The sequence below is a fragment of the Pipistrellus kuhlii genome, unplaced genomic scaffold (genome assembly GCF_014108245.1).
Source record: "Pipistrellus kuhlii isolate mPipKuh1 unplaced genomic scaffold, mPipKuh1.p scaffold_m20_p_4, whole genome shotgun sequence".
Taxonomy (NCBI): Eukaryota; Metazoa; Chordata; class Mammalia; order Chiroptera; family Vespertilionidae; genus Pipistrellus; species Pipistrellus kuhlii.
In genome coordinates, this window is record NW_023425540.1 from 72,733,116 (window position 1) to 72,752,131 (window position 19,016).

The 19,016-nt window shown below is 47.8% G+C and overlaps 1 protein-coding gene and 1 non-coding gene across 2 annotated transcripts in view; both read left to right on the forward strand.

Annotated features, from left to right (window-relative positions):
* The first annotated feature begins 9,876 nt into the window (after positions 1-9,876).
* Positions 9,877-19,016, forward strand: part of HIP1 (huntingtin interacting protein 1) — a 130,358-nt gene continuing 121,218 nt past the window's right edge. Inside the window, exon 1 of the mRNA XM_036409676.2 lies at positions 9,877-10,085. Coding sequence (XP_036265569.1) covers positions 9,966-10,085 — 120 coding nt within the window. The 5' untranslated portion in view covers positions 9,877-9,965. The remainder of the gene's footprint in view (positions 10,086-19,016) is intronic.
* LOC118703987 lies at positions 18,776-18,981 on the forward strand. Its single transcript, XR_004983226.1, has one exon. It is a non-coding gene; the product is annotated as a small nucleolar RNA SNORA73 family (small nucleolar RNA).

Consider the following 19,016-nt stretch of genomic DNA (forward strand, 5'->3'; position numbering starts at 1 on the left):
GTCCTTACTGCCCTGGCTGGTTTGGCTCAGTGGATAGAGTGTCGGCATGTGGGCTCAAGGGTCCTGGGTTCGGTTCCGGTCAGGGGCATGTGCCTTGGTTGCAGGCTTATCCCCAGTAGGAGGTGTGCAGGAGGCAGCTGATCGATGATTCTCTCTCATTGATGTTTCTAACTCTATCCATCTCCCTTCCTCTCTGTGAAGAATCAATAAAATAAATATATTTTTTAAAGTGTCCTTGTTTACCTGCAGGCTTTGGGCCATACGGTATTGCTTGACCTTTGGAGGCACTGGAGACTAAAGGTCAGCCACACAGGTGACCACCATGTCTATGTGATGGAGCCACAACAAAATGCTGCACACAAGGCTTGGGTGAGCTTCCTTGGTTGGTGACACTCCAAGCATGTAGTTACACATCATTATTTGCAGAAGCCGGAGCTGTCCAGGACTTCATTAGAAACCCCACGTCTAGAACCCGGTTGGACTCATCCCCAGGGCAGATTTTAATATGTTCCCTTTCTCTATAGTAAACTGTAACCTGAGTATAACAGCTTCCAGTCAGTGCAGTGTCCTTCTAGTGCCGTGGTCGGCAAACTGCAGCTCGCAAGCCACATGCGGCTCTTTGGCCCCTTGAGTGTGGCTCTTCCACAAAATACCACGTGCTGGCGCACACGTACAATACGATTAAAACTTCGTGGCCCATACGCAGAAGTCGGTTTTCAGCTCTCAAAAGAAATTTCAATCGTTACTGATGATATTTGGCTCTGCTGACTAATGAGTTTGCCGACCACTGTCCTAGTGGATTATCAAACCTTGGAGACCCTTAAACTTTGTGGCATCCATACATTTACTCAAGCTGCTCTCTCAGAGGCACGAATTTCCACTTTCTAGGTCCCCCGCTCAGTCATCCTCCCCTGACCTCTTTTATCAGCTCCCTTTTTTCTTGTAGTGCTCTCCTGCCTGGGCTCTGATGACATTGCAATCTGCTGGCCTCCCTTCTAATTTTCAGTCTTCCTTGTTTTCAGTCTCCTTTTGCTGCTTTTCCTCAGCCATTTCTTGTGGGTGCTTGCCACTTTCCTACATGATGACTAAACATGATAGAGCTGAGGCTCAGAGCCAGAGCCCTGTCATTGTAGATCCCCTACTCTGTCCTCTTGTTCCTTATTCATCCTGGCCTGTGTGAATAATTTACAACTAGATAAACTTTAAAAATGCATACTTGGTATAGACACATGTCCTTTGTTGGGTAAATGTTTTCTCCCAGTGTGTGGCTTGCTCCAAGTTTCTGTCTGGATCCCCCTTTCTTTTCTCCCCCAGGCATAGAGCTACCCTGACCATCTCTATGAGAGTGACACTCAGCTTACCTCAACAGTTCTGACAGTCCTTCATATGTTCCAATAGCCTGATGGCTATCTCTGCAGGGCACTTGAACCTTGATGTGCCCACAAATGAACTTGCTATCTTTCCCTCAAAGTATTCCTCATCTTGAGCAATGGCATTATTTAGTGAGCACAGGGTGAGATCAGCTTTCCCTGCAGACACCTGACCCTCATCCATCGCCAGGGTCAGTCCAGTGCTGTCTGCCCCTCCCTGGCTTGCAGGCTGCCTGTCTGGCTTTGGCTTGGATTGTCATTTTGGCTTTGTTCCTATCTCCTTGGCTTCTGACTTGACACGGCCCCTGGCTCTGGTTTCACTCTCTGCCTTAGCTCCCGATTCAACCAGGAGAGGTGCCCCATTCCAGCTTACCTGCCCTGGTCAGGTATGGGGCACCCCTGATCACTTCTGCCTGGTCTCCACTGCCCCTTCCTGGTCACCATTCTTCTCCCCAATCTACTCTGATACCCCTATACATACAATAAATGCTTTGTGTACTGGCATGGACTTTTCAAGATCTGGCAAAGGCGTTAGGTAATAAAGTATAAGTCACCCTTTGCAACCAAAGGAAGCTTTCCATTTTGGAGCTCTACCTGTGCACCCGCTAGTCATAAACTGAGAGTCTGTTTTAATAAACATAAAAAGCACTACTTGGGGTATATTTTTATCAACTATTTTATTTACATTTCTTAATTTTATTTTTTAAACTAGAGGCCCAGTGCATGAAATTATGTGCAGGTAGGGTCCCGAGGCCTAGCCTGTGATCAGGCCCATTTTCTGCCCACTTGCCAGTCCCCAGACCCACCTTGCTGCCTCCGCCAGCCAGCTGGTTCCCCCTCGATGGCCCCAGGTCCCGCCCTGCCTCTGCCACCAGCCATCCGATTCCCCTCACCAGCCCCCCACCTTATAGTGACTGGTCAAGTGGTTGTTCCTGTTGTTACGTTTATGGTCGCTGGCCTTTTACTATATAGGAATAAAAGATACATAAAAGTGCCTAGGCTGTGTGGCTCAGTGGTTGAGCATCAACTTATGAACCAGAAGGTCATGGTTTGATTACTGGTCAGAGAACATGCCCCAGTTGTGGGCTCAATCTTCAGTGTGGGGTGTGCAGGCCTGGCATTTTATTTTGTTTGTTTGTTTGTTTTTGGCATTTGGTTATCCAATTATTCTAGAACCATTTATTGAAGAGCTTATTTTGCTTTGCCTTGCACCTTTGTGGAAAATCAATTGACCATATATGTGTGGTCCTATTTCTGGACTCTCTAATCTGTTATGTTGATCAACACATCTACCTTTTCACCAATACCACACTGTTTTGGTTACTGAAGCCTTATAATAAGTTTTGATCCTGTAATGTAAGTACATAAAATGTGTTTTTTTTCAAATTTGTTTGGAATATTCTAGGTCCTTTCCCTTTCTCTTCAAATCTTAGAATCATCTTAACAGTTTTTACAAAATAGCTTGCTGTAAATTTGATCAGAATATATCAAATCTATAGGTCAATTTGGGAAGAATTGACATATTAACAAAATTGAGTCTCAGCCCAGCTGGAGTGGCTGTTTGTTGAGCATCATCCTGTGCACTAAAGGAATGCAGGTTCGGTTCCCAGTCAGGGCACATGCCTGGGTTTTGGGTTTGGTCCCCAGTCTGGGAGCATGTGGAAGACAACTGATGTTCGTTCTCTCTCTCTCTCTCTCTCTCTCTCTCTCTCTCTCTCTCTCTCTCTCTCTCTCTCCATGTCCTTAGGTGAGGATTTAAAAGATAATAAATAAATAAATAAATAGAATTAGAAAGCCTGATATATGTCTCCAAACTTCTTTTAAAAAATTGAATCTCAGATCCACAAACATGATGCATCCCTGCATTGTCTTCCTTTCAGCAATGCTCTATTGTTTCAGTGTACATGTCTTCCATGTCTTATGTCAAATTTGTTCCTAAGTACTTAATAATTTTGATACTATGATACATGGTATCCGTTTTACATTCAATTTCTGATTGTTAATTGCTGCTGTATAGAAATAAAATTGAGTTTTGTGTAGTGACTCTGATTCCTGCAGCCTTGCTCAACACACTATGAGTTTCATAAGAAGACAAACAACCCAATTAAGAGATAGGCCAGAAACATTGAAGAGAAACAGTATATTTGCACAGCCTCAAAGCATCTTCCACAAATTTTTATTCATTTTAAAAAATGGTAACTTTACAGTGGAGAAAAATAATAAACACCACCTTCACCAAGTGATTGAGTTTATCAACAGTAATAAGACATATGGACAGTATGCACCCCCAATAAGTGTGTGAAGAGGGGGACATCACCTCTGTGCTATTTTTACCAGAAATTTATAACATCAATCTAATCATAAGAAAATACCAGGAACAGCCTACAAAATATCTGGTCAGTACTATTCAAAAGTGTCACTTTCAAAAACACAAGGAAAGTCTGAGGAACTGTCACAGATTGGAGGAGACTAAGAAAACATGGCCACTAAAGACAGTGTGCAGTTTTAGGTTGGATCCTGGAGCAGACAAGGACATTAGTAGATGTTGAAATCCAAATAGTGTTTACCCTGGCCAGTGTGGCTTAGAGGTTCAGCACTGACCCATGAACCAGGAGGTCATGTTCAATTCCAGGTCAGGGTACCTGCCCAGGTTGTGGGATCAATCCCCAGAGGGAGGTGTGCAGGAAGCAGCCAATCAATTATTCTCTCTTATCATTCATGTTTCTATTTCTATCCCTTTCCCTTTCACTCTCAGAAATCAATAAAAATAAAGTCTTTAGTTAATAGTATTGAACCAATGTTAATTTCCTAATTTTAATAATTGTACTATGGTTGTGTCAGATGTTAACGTTAGGTTGTATAAGAAGGTAGATGAAGGGTATGTGGAAACTCTGTAGTATCTTGCAATCCTATATAATAAAACCCTAATATGCAAATTGACTGAACAGTGGAACGTCCAGCAGAATGACTGGTCCCTGTGATGTGCATTGACCACTAAAGAGGCCACCAATGTAAGCAGTGATGGGGGAGGGGCTGGAGGTGCGGGGGGGGGGGTCACTATCTAAGGCTGGTACTAGTGGGGGGAGTGGGGGAGGTCACCCCACCCACCAGTTATCCTACAGATCGGCCCTGATCGCTGGCCAGGCCTAGGGACTCTACCCTGTATATTGGGAACAGTCTCTTAGATTAAAAAATTAAAACCTGGCAAGGCTACTCTAACGCTGAAAAAACAGGATGATGCAGCAATGACATGCATGGACTCTGGCTTGCACATTTTGTGGTTAGTCCTGATTCTGACACTTATAACTGTGTGACAAAGCCAATTACTCTTCTCTGCTTCAGTCTTTCCACCCAAATGATGGGGAAAATGGTACTACTGCCCCAGAAGGATAATGTTATGTACTACTTTTTATAATTAGGGCAAAAAAAATGTAGCTGCCCATACAACAGCAAGATGCCTTTTACTTGTATGAAAAGTATGGTCACTGGTGCATGCAGCATCCTGGATTGTGAGAGGATGTCCTACTGCCAGTTTATTCTAAACCTGCAGTTGGACATCCCCTGAGGGCACAGGCCAGGCTGAGGGACACCTTCCCCCCACACACACATGAATTTCATGCACTGGGCCTCTAGTTTTCTATAAGTCTATCATTATTTCAACATGAAAATTTTTTAAATGTACAAAAGATTTAAATAAATACTTTATTAAAGAGAATATACAGGTGTCAGGTAAGCATCTGTAAAGACAATAACATCATTAGTGATTGCAGAAATGTAAATTTAAATACCAATGAGATACCATCATACACTCACTTGAATGATTAAAATAAAAAGACCGAGCATACCAAATGTTAGCAAGGATGTGAAGCAACTGGAACTCACACACTGATTGTGGGAATATAAAATGATACAACCATTTTGGAAAGCAATTTTAAAAAGTTAATCATACATCTACCATACAAGGTGTTTACCCAAGAGAAATAAAAGCATATGTTCACACAAAGCTTTTTTTTGGTAATAGTTAAAAACTGGAAAGAATCCAAATGTCCATCAGCAGGTTAATGGATAAATTGTGGACTGTCCATATATGGAATACTATTCAGCAATTAAAGGAACAAACTATTGGTACAAGTGACAACATATATAATATTTGAAAATAACCATTCTTAGTGGAAAAAGCCAAATGAAAAAAGAACACATCCTATATGATTCCACTCATATAAAATTCTAGAAAATGCAACTAATGTATGGGGGCAGAAAGTAGATCAGTAGCTGCCTAGGTACAAGGGTTTGGGAGGAGGTAAGAAGGCATTACAAAAGGGCATGAGGGAAAAAAAAATACACACAAAAAGCCCACAAAAGGGCATGAGGAAACTTTTGGGGGTGATGAATCATTACCTTGATAGTGGTGATGGTTTTATGGGTATACATATCTGTCAAAACTCATCATATTGTATATTTTAAATTATACAGTTTAATGTATATTAATGACATCTCATTCAAACTATTAAAACATGTACACTGAGTGGCCAGATTATTATGATCTCTGAACGCATAATAATCTGTCCACTCAGTATATATCCTATATAATAAAAGGCTAATATGCAAATTGTCCCCTCAACCAGGAGTTTAACCAGCAGGCAGGCGGGTCAACTGCCCATGTCCCCTCCCCCTGGCCGGGCTGGCCAGACACCACCCATGCACGAATTCATGCATTGGGCTTCTAATATATTATGCATTCAGAGTTCATAATAATATGTCCACTCAGTGTATACTTGGGCTCAAGGAACATGTAGTCATAGTGTGGTGAGCTTATATATCCTCATACCAGATACTAAATCAGATCCAAACTTGGTCTGGGGTGGGACAGATCTCACTAGTTACAGAGAGCCAGATGTCACACTTATTCCCCTAAGGGTTTCCCAGATACTAGGATTGCATGTCCAAAAGCCAGCATCCCTACAAGGTTTAAAACAAGTGGTCCCCATATAGCTGGGAGAGACAGTAAGAGCTAAAGGAAACTCATAGAGTCCTGTATTTTGTATATCATGAGAGTTGTTTCCCTCAAACCTTAACAAAGGATTTTGCTGCTGCAATAGGTGGAAAATCCTTATTTTTAACTCATTCTGAGTTTCACAGAGGAAGGTAACTTGATTGAATCTTTCCCATAGAATGCTCCAAACTGCAAATTCCTAATTCCTATTCTGGTTTATTTTAATAAGAATTAGACTGATCCCTTAATCCCTGTTTAAAGGGCCCTTGCTTATTGAAGACATAAACTTTGGGCAAAGGGTCATAAATCACTCTCTAGCTGGGTCCAGACATGGGGTGGGTGCAGGATTAAGAATTGGCACACAGCCGGGACCGGTTTGGCTCAGTGGATAGAGCGTCGGCCTGCGAACTGAAGGGTCCCGGGTTCGATTCTGGTCAAGGGCATGTACTGTGGTTGCGGGCACATCCCCGGTGGGGGGTGTGCAAGAGGCAGCTGATCGATGATTCTCTCTCATCGATGTTTCTAACTCTCTATCCCTCTCTCTTCCTCTCTGTGAAAAATCAATAAAAATATATTAAAAAAAAAAAAAAAAAGAATTGGCACACAGCCGAAACTGGTTTGGCTCAGTGATAGAGCGTCGGTCTGCGGACTGAAAGGTCCCGGGTTCGATTCCGGTCAGAGGCATGTACATTGGTTGCGGGCACATCCCCGGTAGGGGGTGTGCAAGAGGCAGCTGGTCGATGTTTCTCTCTCATCGACGTTTCTAGCTCTCTAGCTCTCTCCCTTCCTCTCTGTAAAAATCAATAATATATATATATATTTTTAAAAAAGAATTGGCACACAAAGGTAATATTATGAATCTTGTCTATTTTCTTTGTAGGTATATTCCTCTGAGCCTCTTGTGCTGGGAACTACCTCCCCTCCTCCCCTGCACTTCCCCGTCTAGTTTCTGCTCGCCTCCATATCTGAGAAGATATGGAGAAGAGTGGAAGGCATCACCCTTGCCTTGGGCTGCCAGCTGGGTTTGGCCAGTAGGAGACACAATTAGGAAATCAAAGATGGAAGAGATAGTAGGATCTCCCAGCCATAGCTCTTGTCAGGCGCCTCCTTTCCTGTGACTAGAGCTCCCAACTGGTTCCAGTATAGCCCCCCTGCCTTGTCCTTGCAGGTGCACACTGGTTACAGCTTCCCATTGTTAGTGTTTCATCGTCCTTGGCCGATCCCTTATCCTATGTCACACCTTTGTACAAGTTCCTTCTTCAGCTCTCAGTCAGCTCTCCCAGGGTGCAATCCACTTCCTTCTGCAGCTCTGACTGATACATCCTCATGACCTCCAAACACCCCCCTACAGGACCCTCATCTATTGTCTTCATCTCCCAACAGGGCACAGTTTACTGATAGCACCACCTAGAGTCCAACCTTCTTGGTTTAAGTGCTCCTATTTCTTCAATTCTTTCTCCCCAGGTGCCTCTGTTTCTACCCACCATTTGCTTACTGGCCAAGCCTATGTTGGCCTTGCTCTGCCTAGAATTACAGTCATCTCCTCTTCACCAACCAGCATCCCTACCTCCCTCCTCTACTCCGTGTCCTCTCCACGTGCCCAGGCACAAGGCCTCAAACACTAGGTGACAGTGAACCTCTTCCCAGAGGAACCCAAGGGGAGCCACTCCCAAGTCTCCCATGTAGACACAATTTAAGAAAAGATGAGCCCTAGTCAGTTTGGCTCAGTGGATAGAGTTCTATTCCAGGCAAGGGCATATGCCTGGGTTTTGGGCTCTATCCCCAGTGCAGGGCGTGCAGGAGGCAGCTGATCAGTGATTCTCATCATTGATGTTTTTCTCTCTCCCTTCCTCTCTGGAATCAATAAAAAATATATTTAAAAGAAAGAAAGGAAAGGTAAAACCAGTGTGCTTGCTATGCAAGGCAATTCCCCTCCATCACATAGCCACCCTTAAATCCTTCCTCTACAGAAATTCTGTTCCCACCATGATCTGCCTCCTCTCTCCCAGAATTCCTTTCGTCCAAGCCTATTTACTAACCTCTACAGGACAGAACTTTCTTCTCTCCATTCTAGTGCATGCCTTCATGGCTATCTCTCACCTATTGCTGGAGTCTCCCCATTGGTTCCCTCCCTCCCCTCTCCACCAAGATCCCATCCACACAATGCAAAGCACAGGCCTGAGCAAGAGCCTGCCTACAAAAGGCCCACCCACTGTTTCACTTCTTTACCGAATATGTGAATTTTTATCCAAGGCCATTAAATTTTTTTTCTGTTTTTTTTGTTGTTGTTGTTGAAATATATATATATATATATATATATATATATATATATATATATATATATATATATATATATATCTGGTTAAAAATTGTAATGTCTTTCTTTTTTAAGTTTAATCCTCACCAGAGGATAATGTTTCCATTGATTTTTAGGAAGAGGAAAACATCGATATGAGAAAGAATATTGATCTGTTGCCTCCCATTCGCGCCTAGGAGCCAGCCCTCCTGGGGCCAAACCCCAGACCCCAGGAATGTGCTCTAGGCGGGAGTTAAACCCCCAGCCACCTTTTGGTGTAAGAGAGGACACTTCAACCAACTGAGCGGCTCCGCCAGGGCTTAATACCTTTCCTTACTTTGAGTTTCAGACGACTCCTCCTCCCTACACCAAAATTGACGATCTCTTTCTTCAGCATCTCATTTAAGCATCACATTTCCCTCCGCCTGTCGGTACTTTGGCTGACGTCTGAGCAGGACGGGAGGGGTGGCCCAGAGACAAGGAACGCGTCCACAGGGGTTCTTTCTACCAACAGCACGTTCAGCCCAGGTCCAGGTGGGGAGAGGTTTGGAAAGAAGGTGCGGGAGGTTCCTCCTGGCCCAGCCCCGCGCTCCTGGGGCCGCTGCGATCACTACAAAGGGGATCAGCAGGGGTTCAGAGCAGGATCGGATCAGGGAGGACGCCGAGGAAGCTGAGTGGGAATTGCCACCCACTGGCAGATGCTGACCCAACCTGCAGGAGCCGGGCCTGGGGACGGCGCTTCCTGGGGCTCCAGCCGCTAACTCGGTCCAGCCCGCGATCGCAGGTCCCCGGACCGAAGGAAGTAAACAGGGAATCCCCAGGCGGGAGGCCCGACTCCCGGCCGGGGCACCTCCGCCAGCCACGCGGGGACCTCGCAGCGCCCCGGGGCCGGGGAGAGAGCGGCTCACGAAGGGTCCGGGACTGGGGCGCAGGGCGGGAGTCGCGGAGAGCCGTGCAAAGGCAGGGGGAGGCGGCCCGGGCAGGTCAGGGCCTTCCCCAGGCCCCGCCCCGCCCGCCCCGCCCCGCCGGGGGCCGTGGGACCCAGTGATGGACGGATCTCCGGGCCGGTCACCGCGCGCCTCGCGGTCCCGGGGCTCGGCCGGGCCGGGGCGGCGGGGCTGTGGAAAGGCCGGGGCGGGCGGGGAAGCCTCCGGGGGGCGGGGCCTCGGAGAGGAGCAGCGCTCCCAGCCAATGAGGGGCGGGAGCCGTCCCGTTAGCGCCGGATCCCAGCGGGGCGGGCGGGGCGGACGGCGCCGTGGGGATCCCGGGGCGATCGAGGGCCCTGGACTCGGTCCGGGGAGGCACCATGGACCGGATGGCCAGCTCCATGAAGCAGGTGCCCAACCCGCTGCCCAAAGTGCTGAGCCGGCGCGGGGTCGGCGCGGGGATGGAGGCGGCGGAGCGGGAGAGTTTCGAGCGGACTCAGGTGAGGACTGGGGGGTGGGGGTATCCCGGGGCGTGAGCGGCTGGGGCACCCCGAGGGATGCGGTGAGCCTCGGGGGCTTTGAAGGAAGGAGCGATCTTCCAGGCCAAGGGGAGGCCGGGGGCCGGAGAAGAGGGGGGCATCTCCGGTCCAGGCGGCCGGGGAAAGTTGGGGACCGGGCATCCCAGCTAGTCCGGTGGAGAGGGGCTCCGCGGAGGGAGCGGGGTCCATGCGGTGCTGAGAGGGCAGGTCCGGCGGGGCTGTGGCGGGGCTGTGCCTGGGTCACGGGGGCGGCGGCCTGGAAGGAGTGTCCCTAAGGCAGGGGAATGCCTCGAGGAGCCACTTGAGACGCAAATGTGGCGGCAAAGAGTGGGTGCAGGGTTGGGGATGTGAAGGGTCGGGAGCCTTTTCGTCCCTCTCCATCGCTTCTCAGTTGCATTGACATTAACCACCCCCACCCGCTCCAGGACTCCCCGCCTCGTGCCTCCTGCTTAGCTCTCACCACCCCCGGCTGGCGGCCCCCCGGAGGCCGGGCCGGAGGGGTCTGGGCGGAGGGGAGGAATGTGGGAAATGCCTAGTGTGGCCGAGCCTGGAAAATGCCTGGGGGCTGGAGGAGGAGGCGGCCAGGGGCAGGGATGGAGGTGCTGGTAAGGATGAGCCTGCTAGCCAGCGGTGCCCAGGGACCCGACTTGGGGTTTTGATTTTTATCCCCCAAGATGTGCCTGACTGCCCTATTTGTCCAGCCCAACCAGGGCTGGGGGCCAACATTCCTCTATCATCAACAAAAAGCCACAATCCATTTTTTTTTCTTTTTACCTCCGAGCTTTAATGCCTGGTGTATTGATTTGACTGAATCAAGCTGACGTGTTTATAGTGTGCATCAGGTCGTGTGTGTGCAAACTGTTTCAAAGGGTGGAGCGCTTCTTTTAATCCCAGTGCCAAAGCTGTATGGGCGGATGGATGGGTGCTCCCTCCTCTCCGAGGGGAACCTTTGAAGATCCAGCTGGTCCTCCCCTGCCAGAGGCTGCGCCCCTGCTCTGTTCTGCTTTTCCCTCCAAACTTTTAGACAGAAAAGACGGTGAGGACCCAGCTGTGTGTTCTGTACGTGGACTCTTGCAAAGACTCCAAGCTTTCAGGGACTCCACCTCTCCCCTTTGCAGCCACCGCTGGCCCCTGAAGGTGTGTCTGGGGATGTAGAGTAGGGAGTGTCCCCTCCCTGGTCATCCTGCCCCAGGCAGAATGGGGGGGATGGCCATTCGCTCCTGCCCCCCAGGGTCCCGCTGGGTTTGTGGCTCATCCTCTAGCTTTGTGCACCGGACTGCTGAAAAGAAGGCAGCTTCCTGTGCCCATTTGTGCCAGGTGTGTCTGCCTCAACTGGCTGCCTGGTCACATGAGGCTTCTTGCCCCAGGAAGCGGTGGAGGTCCTCCTCCTCCTCCTCCTCCTCCTCCTCCTCCTCTTCTTCTTCTTTTAGATGGAAAAGGAAAATAAATCAGTGTTATTTTGTGATAACCCATTTCTTCTAGAGACTCAAATAAGTAACACCTGGAGCAATAGAGAAATCGAATTTTGACCCATTATCTAAAGTGATGAAAATTAGGTTTGTGAAAGTTTCTACCCATGACTGGCATGTCTCCTTGCTATCCAGGGGCAGCCCAACAAAGAGAGTCTAGATTATTCTGCGGAACACTTGTAAATGGCTAAATTTGTCCTAGTGTTGGGGGCATAGTGTGGGAGTGAGGAGGTAGTCTGGAGCCATAAAAGGGGGGGTTTTCTATTAGGGGGTTGAAAAATGAAAGAGAGAGAGAGAGAGAGAGAGAGAGAGAGAGAGAGAGAGAGAACAATCCTAAAACTTAGCATTAGTCAACCTGCAAAAATTTATTTTGTTTAATGACTACCTATTAAATGTATTATGAGATATGAAAATAAATTGGAAAAAATTCTTTAATGAGTTAAGAGACCATGAGAATCAGCCAGGATAAAGTGATAATTGTGACTAATTAGTGTCTGGCACTGTTCTGATTACTTTATTGTATTACCTTCTTTAATCTCTACAAGAACCTATTAGGTGGGTATCAGCCACATTTCCCAGGGGGAAACTGAGGCCCAGAGAGGTTAAGTAACCTGCCCAAAGTCACACAGCTGGAAAGTGGTTCCAGCCTTTAAGCACTGCCTTGTGTTGCCTCTGAATACTGGCGAGAAGTTTGAGTTTTATGGCTGGGCATTTGAATAGGCAAGTTGTCTAACCTTTCTAAGCCCCGTTTCTTTATTGTAAAACAAAGGCAATACTTTATTGTGGGGATTAATTTAAATAGTATGTGTGAGGGCATTTTGTAAACTGCAGAGCACTATTTCAGTGATTATTACTATACATCTGACTGTGGAGATAAGACATAAGAAAGCACAGTATAAGTAATCGTGCAGGTCGTGGTTAACTCTTCAGTAGAGGGACAGAAGTGTTACTAAGTAATGTGATCATTACCAAGAGCATGTGCATCAAGTACAGACTGTGGGGTTGGAAGACTGAACCCCTTTCAGCATGAGTTGGCACTTGCTGAGTTGAGAGGTTGGGATGGGGATGGGGCATTCTAGGAATGGGGGAGGGGGTGGCATCAAGAAACATCTGGAGGTGAGTGTGGACGACGGGAATTGGCTGAGGTGGAGATATGAACAGAACTGGCCACTCCTACCTGCTGCCTCATACTGTCACCATTTCTATGTTGCCCTCAGTAAACTATGAGTTTCTTGAGGCAGGACTGTGCCTTGTTCTTGCCTGTGTCCTCAGATGCCTGAGGCTTGTGTTAGTGGCAAACTGGCTGTATTCAAGGGTAGAAAATGACTGGTTGGTTCCGGTAGGTAAGCCCTGGCCTGAGTGGGTTACTCAGCTCTGGGTTACAGGGACAGATGTAGTTACTTGATGTTTTTCCCTCCACCATTTCCTCCTGGTACAGCCTTGCCTCCTACACTCTGAGTCAGGAGCCTCCCCATGCCCATCAGAGAACTCTGATTTCTTTGCCTGCCTTCCAGTCAGGCCCATATCCTGGCTGTGCCCTCAGACCATCCTTGTTTGCTCACTTCTGTTAGCCTCTTCCGAGAAGTCTTCCCTCCTCAACTCTCATGGTCACTGGCCCTGCCAGTGCAGGACCTCAGACCCACCTGCTACAGCTCCCATTTCCAACTAGACCCCTGGTGTGTGTTCTCCATCCAGTCCATCACAAGCAACCTCGGGCTCTTGTCCTCAAAATAGCTGCTGTAATAATAATCCCTTGCCTGGAGCATTTTGCCGTTTAAAAAGCATGTTTTAGCTATCGTTGGGCTACAAGATGGTTAGGTTATTATCTCCCTCACTTTGTGGATGAGAGCTTGGTGACTTACCCAGGGCCACCGGTTGGTGAATGAAAGGGTCGAAAAAATTCAAACCCAAATTCCAGGTTCCAGGTTCCGGGCCCCTTTTCCCACATTGTCCTCACATTGCCATTTCCAGGGGACGATTTTGGAATGAACCGGGAGGGCTGCAGCTCACAGACAAAGCAAGATTCCCTGCTTGTATTAGCCAGAAAGTAGTTTTTTCTATGGCTGTTTCGTTTTCTCCATGGTTGTTTAGGTTTGTTTTTTTCAACATCCATTTAGAGCACTTACCGTGGAGGGACACAGAGATGAGTAAGATAAAGAGACCTGCCCCAGAGGTGCTGGTGAGTCAGCAGGGAGGTGGAGCGGTCACTGCGGGCTCCTCTGCATGGAGGACACAGGACCTGCAGCGCCAGCCTCCCCCGAGTCCTTCCCGCCCGCGAGGACCTGCTGAATCAGAGGCTGCATTTCAGCCAGTGCCCGCTGGTCCTGTGCACCCTGGGATGTGAGCAGCTTTGCTCTGTGGCAGGTGAATGCTGGGATCAGAGGAGAGAGGTGGGGGCCCTGGAAACACAGAGGGGTCTTTAGAGAGTAGCAGTGTCTTCAGGTGGAGACAACCATGGAGTACACGGCGGTGTTCCCCAAACTTCTCTCGTGATGAGAATCACCTGGTGGAGTTGTTACTCTACAGACTCCTGAATCCCAACTAAGAAGTGCTAAACTAGAATTTTTGGGAACATATAGGTAAAATTGTAGACTTAACTAGTGCTCTAAGCTTCGAAGACTTATAGACTTAACTAGTGCTCTCAACTTAGAGCACTAGTTAAGTCTACAATTTTACCTATATGTTCCCAAAAATTCTAGTTTAGCACTTCTTAGTTGGGATTCAGGAGTCTGTATATTAACAATTCCACCAGGTGATTCTCATCACCAGAGAAGTTTGGGAAACACTGGAGTACAGGATCCTAATGAATCACGTGCTTGGAAGAGCAGGAGATTTGGGTTCTAGAGAAGAAGAGAGAGACACAAATACTTATTTTTTTAAAAATATATTTTATTGATTTTTTACAGAGAGGAAGGGAGATAGAGAGCTAGAAACGTCGATGAGAGAGAAACATCGACCAGCTGCCTCCTGCACACCCCACACCGGGGATGTGCCCGCAACCAACGTACATGCCCCTGACAGGAATCGAACCTGGAACCTTTCAGTCTGCAGACCGACGCTCTACCATAGGGGTGTCGAACTCAATCAGAGAAGGGGCCAAAATCTAAAATCCAGCCTAAATCGCGGGCCGAATGGTTTACTGAACAGTCATAAACTGTCATTGTGATGGAAACGCAGCGGAGTGCAGTGATGACAGCGCGGTGCGGGCCACATTGCAAGGCCTGGCGGGACGGATTTGGCCCGCGGGGCCTTGTGTTTGACACATGTGCGTCTACCACTAAGCCAAACCGGTTTCGGCACAAATACTTATTGAGGGCCTACTGGGTACTAGGAACATGTCAGGTGATTTCTATCCATTATCCTATTTAATATTATAACTTAGGCTGAGAGAGGCCAAGGGACTTATCCAAGGTCACACAGTGAGGAAAGAGCGAAGCCAGGGCTTTAGAATTAGACAGCCAGGTCCTCTTCTCCACGTGTAAGTCCGGTGTTTCTGCTCCTTGCTCATGATCATCAGCACACAATCAACCTCTGATTCTAGTTGGTATTGAGAACGTGGACAGGACACTGACAGCTTTCTTTGTGCCCATGGTTTGTGCTCTTGGTTTCCTCCTACTCAGACTGCTGATAACAGCCAACGTCCACCGCACTTACTGTGTGCAGTTGGTCAAGGCCTTACACAAGCCGACCCCTTTTAATTCTTGCAACAAATTTACGAATTCTAACCCCTATTTTTAAAGATGAGGAAATTGAGGTTTAAGAGGGTTCAGACCCAACTCAAGGTTCTGAGTAAGTGACAAAGCTGGGACTCAGACCCAGGAAAACCGGTCCCAGAGCCTGGCCTTACACAGTTCCCATCCCTGTGTCACTGCCTGGCTCCCTCTGGCTGCCTTCCTCCTTCCTCCTTCTTCCTTTCCCCCTTCCCCCTTTAATGCTTGGGGTCCTCAAGGTGCTGCCCTCACCCTCACCCCACTTCCTCTGCCCTCACCACCATCTGGTGGTTTCTGTCTGTTCTCATCTCCATGACGCCAGCTTCCCACATCTCCCTCCTGACTGCCTACCCTGAGTGACCATTCCCCATTGGACATTCCCCCAGATAAACTACACATGCCCCAAACACATGCTTTGAATGCCCGTGTCTGGTTCCCCTTGTTTCCTTGGCATCAGTTCGTTCTGCGATTTCCTTCCCTCTTGCCCTCACAGTCACATTCTGTTCCGTGACATTTCTCTGGTGCCTTTGCTTCTCACAGTTCCTGCCCTTATTACTTGTTGTCTACATTGTTGTAATCCCATCCTCCCTGCCCTCTCCCCCAAAGAGCCTGAGGGATTGTCGCTAAAGCCCAACACGCTGTCACTTCCTGTTTTCAAGTACCTTGTTCTCATCCATCAGAGTCGGTAGTCCCTCTCAGGCCTTAACTTACACTGCCTCCTTCCACCAGGCAGCCCCTGTGTCCAGTTCCTGTTAGATCATGCATTCAAGTGATCAGGGGCCCTTAGCTACTGTGTGTCTCCCATTCATCCAAGCAAGCCCACATCTTGGCTTCCCTATTAGACTGTCGGCTCTCAGGGACAGGGTCTAGGTCTCAGGGCCTTGCACGAGGCAGGCAATTGGCTTGTTTGCCAAATGTGTGAACCAAAAACATTGGAGGATCTACAGGGAGCTGGGTACTGAGGCAGGCGGGCCCCCTCTGCAGAGCACTTTTTCTTTGCACATTTTGGAGATTCTTCCTCTGTCTCCTTTGATTTCTTCAGCTGTTAATTCTTACTACGTTTCTGCCCTGTGTGTGCCATGCCTGTGCTCCCAGGGTGCCATGGAAGCCCCTGCCCAGCTCCTGAGAGTTCGGCTGGAGGACCCATTTAAGAGAAAGTGCAGAGTCTAGAAACAGAATTTGGGTTGAAGGCCATTTATTTGAATTTCTATAAAGTTTGGAATACTTTTTAAATAAATTTTGTAGATTTCAGAGGAGAAGGGAGAGGGAGAGAGAGATAGAAACATCAGTGATGAGAGAGAGTCATTAATTGGCTGCTTTCTGCATGCCCCACACTGGGTATCAAGTCTGAAACCTGGGCATGTACCCTGACCGGGAATCGAACTGTGACCTCCTGGTTCATAGGTGCACACGCAACCCCTGAGCCACTCTGGGCTGGAATACTTTATGAGCGTTCCTCCAAACATGGTCTTGGCCTTCTCAGGGCTTCTTTCTGCTTCAGGTGGGACCTTGCTGAGCTAGAACGTATTACCAGGCAGGGAGAGTGCACCAGGCAACTGGATGTGGCTGATGGCCGTGGCATGTACAAGCGCTGGAGTCTGCATCGGGGCCTGGGAGATGTTACGATAAGTGCAGAGGAGTATGAGAGCCCTCCCCGGGAGAATATCTGGCTCTGCTACTGAACTTCTCATTTCAGAATTCAGGAGGCAGGAAAAGATTTCTGAAGGTTCTTCCAGCTATCAAATATTTTCTCTTATAAAACTCCTGTCAATAGGCTTTCATCCTGTGGAATAAGGTTTTGCATTTCTTCTGAGCTGTAGCTGCCGGCTTGAAAAGTTTCCACATGCCCCCTGTGTGTGGGATAGGAACCAGCACTAGTGATGTGGGGGTCAGGGGAGGGTGCTGCTGCACCCCAGGGAGGGAGAGGCGTGGTTGTGGGGCTCAGGAGAGCAGACCCCTGGTGCCACTTGGCTCCTGCAAGGGTCCCTTGTCTGGGAAGCACTGATGAGCGCCTGTTTGCATTCCCATCCGTTGGCGCGCTTACTCCACCTCCTTGGGACAAAGTGCTGAAGAAACCTGGGCACGGGGCAGGGAGCAGCCTGTTGCAGCAGGCAGCGGGTTGGGGGCCAGTGCTTTGCCTGCATCCAGAGGGCTGATGGCCTGGATAGATGCCCACCTCAGAAGGGAACTTGTCAGCCCCACCTCTTGGCAGGGTGGGGGCTGCTTCCTGTTTTCCTGCCCAGACAGGCAGGGAGGAGCCCTGTTCCCAGCTGTGGGCAGTACCATTCAGGGAGCGGATAGGGAATGAAGGTGTCCTCCATCAGAAGAGACACTGGGATCTGAAAGGCTGCTGCTGTTGCCTCTGTTGTTAGTGCCGTGGGACAACTCAAGGAGCTGGTCTGGAGGGTCCAGGAAGCTGGTGTGGCTGATGGCTTCTGATTTAACAACTAACACTCTTTGTAGCTTATAAAGAACAACTACACAATCTTTTTTTAACCACTGAACAGCCATGCAGTAGGTGATCGTGGTCAGTTTCTAAGTGTGGACACTGAGGCCCAGAGAGCTTAAATGACTTGCCTTAATGTCACTAAGGAAGTGGCTGATCTGAGGTTTGAACCTGGTGAATCTAGTCTCAAACTGTTTACTTTCCTTTTCACATCTCCCTTTAAAGCTGCAGTGTGGTCTGGAGCTGCTGAGTTAGAAAAGATACAGAGATTGTTTTTCCCTGGGTCTTTCCCAATGGACTTACCGGGACACTTGACGTTCCTCATAGAAGATTTTTGCAACAAACATAACCATCAAAGGGCCTGTATCCAGAATATGTAAAAAAACTTAATAAGAATAAAGAAAAAAGAAAAAGACAACCTAATAGAAAAATAAGCAGGAGGAACTTCACAAAAGAGGATTAACAATGACAAATAAACACATGAAAAGTTATTAGTAATCAGGGAAATGCAAATTAAAATTACAACATGATTCACTATATGCCCATCAGAGTGGTTGAAATAAAAGTGAAAAACAACAACAACAACAAACCCAAAACCTGACAGTGTCAAGCGTTGGCAAAGCTGTGAAGCATGAAGATGCTCATGCACTATTGATGGGGTTCTACAGTGGAGCAGCTCTTTGGAAAACAGTCTGATATTAGACTAAAATTAAAGATATGCACACTCAATAACCAGCAATTCCACTGTAGCTAAATACTCAACAGAAATGCATACATATGCACCAAGAAGAATATTCATAATCATATTTTGTAATAGCTCCAAACTGGAAACAATCTAAAAGTCCATTGACAATAGACGGATAAATAAGTTGTGATATAGTCTCTCACTGGGATGCTATACAACAACGAAAATGAATAAGCTATAGTTACATTCAACAACACGCATGAGTCTTACAAAAAAGGCAGGCCCGAAAGAACACCTTCTGTATGCTTCTCTTTACATCAACTTTAAAAAGCAACAAAGCTCCAACATGGTTAACTCCAGGGGGTCACTCTTCCTGGAGCTCTGATCAGGTGGCATCAAGGGGCATAAGGCTGTGCCCCATGATGTACAGTCCCTTGCCACAACACTGGAGGGAAAGCTGGGTCTTGAGTCTGTGCCTGCACATTCATACAGCTTCTCAGAGTCCGGTGGGCAATGCCAGAGGAGACAAACCATGCAGGAAACATATTGTAGAAGAAGAAAAAGAAAGAAAGGGAAAAAGAA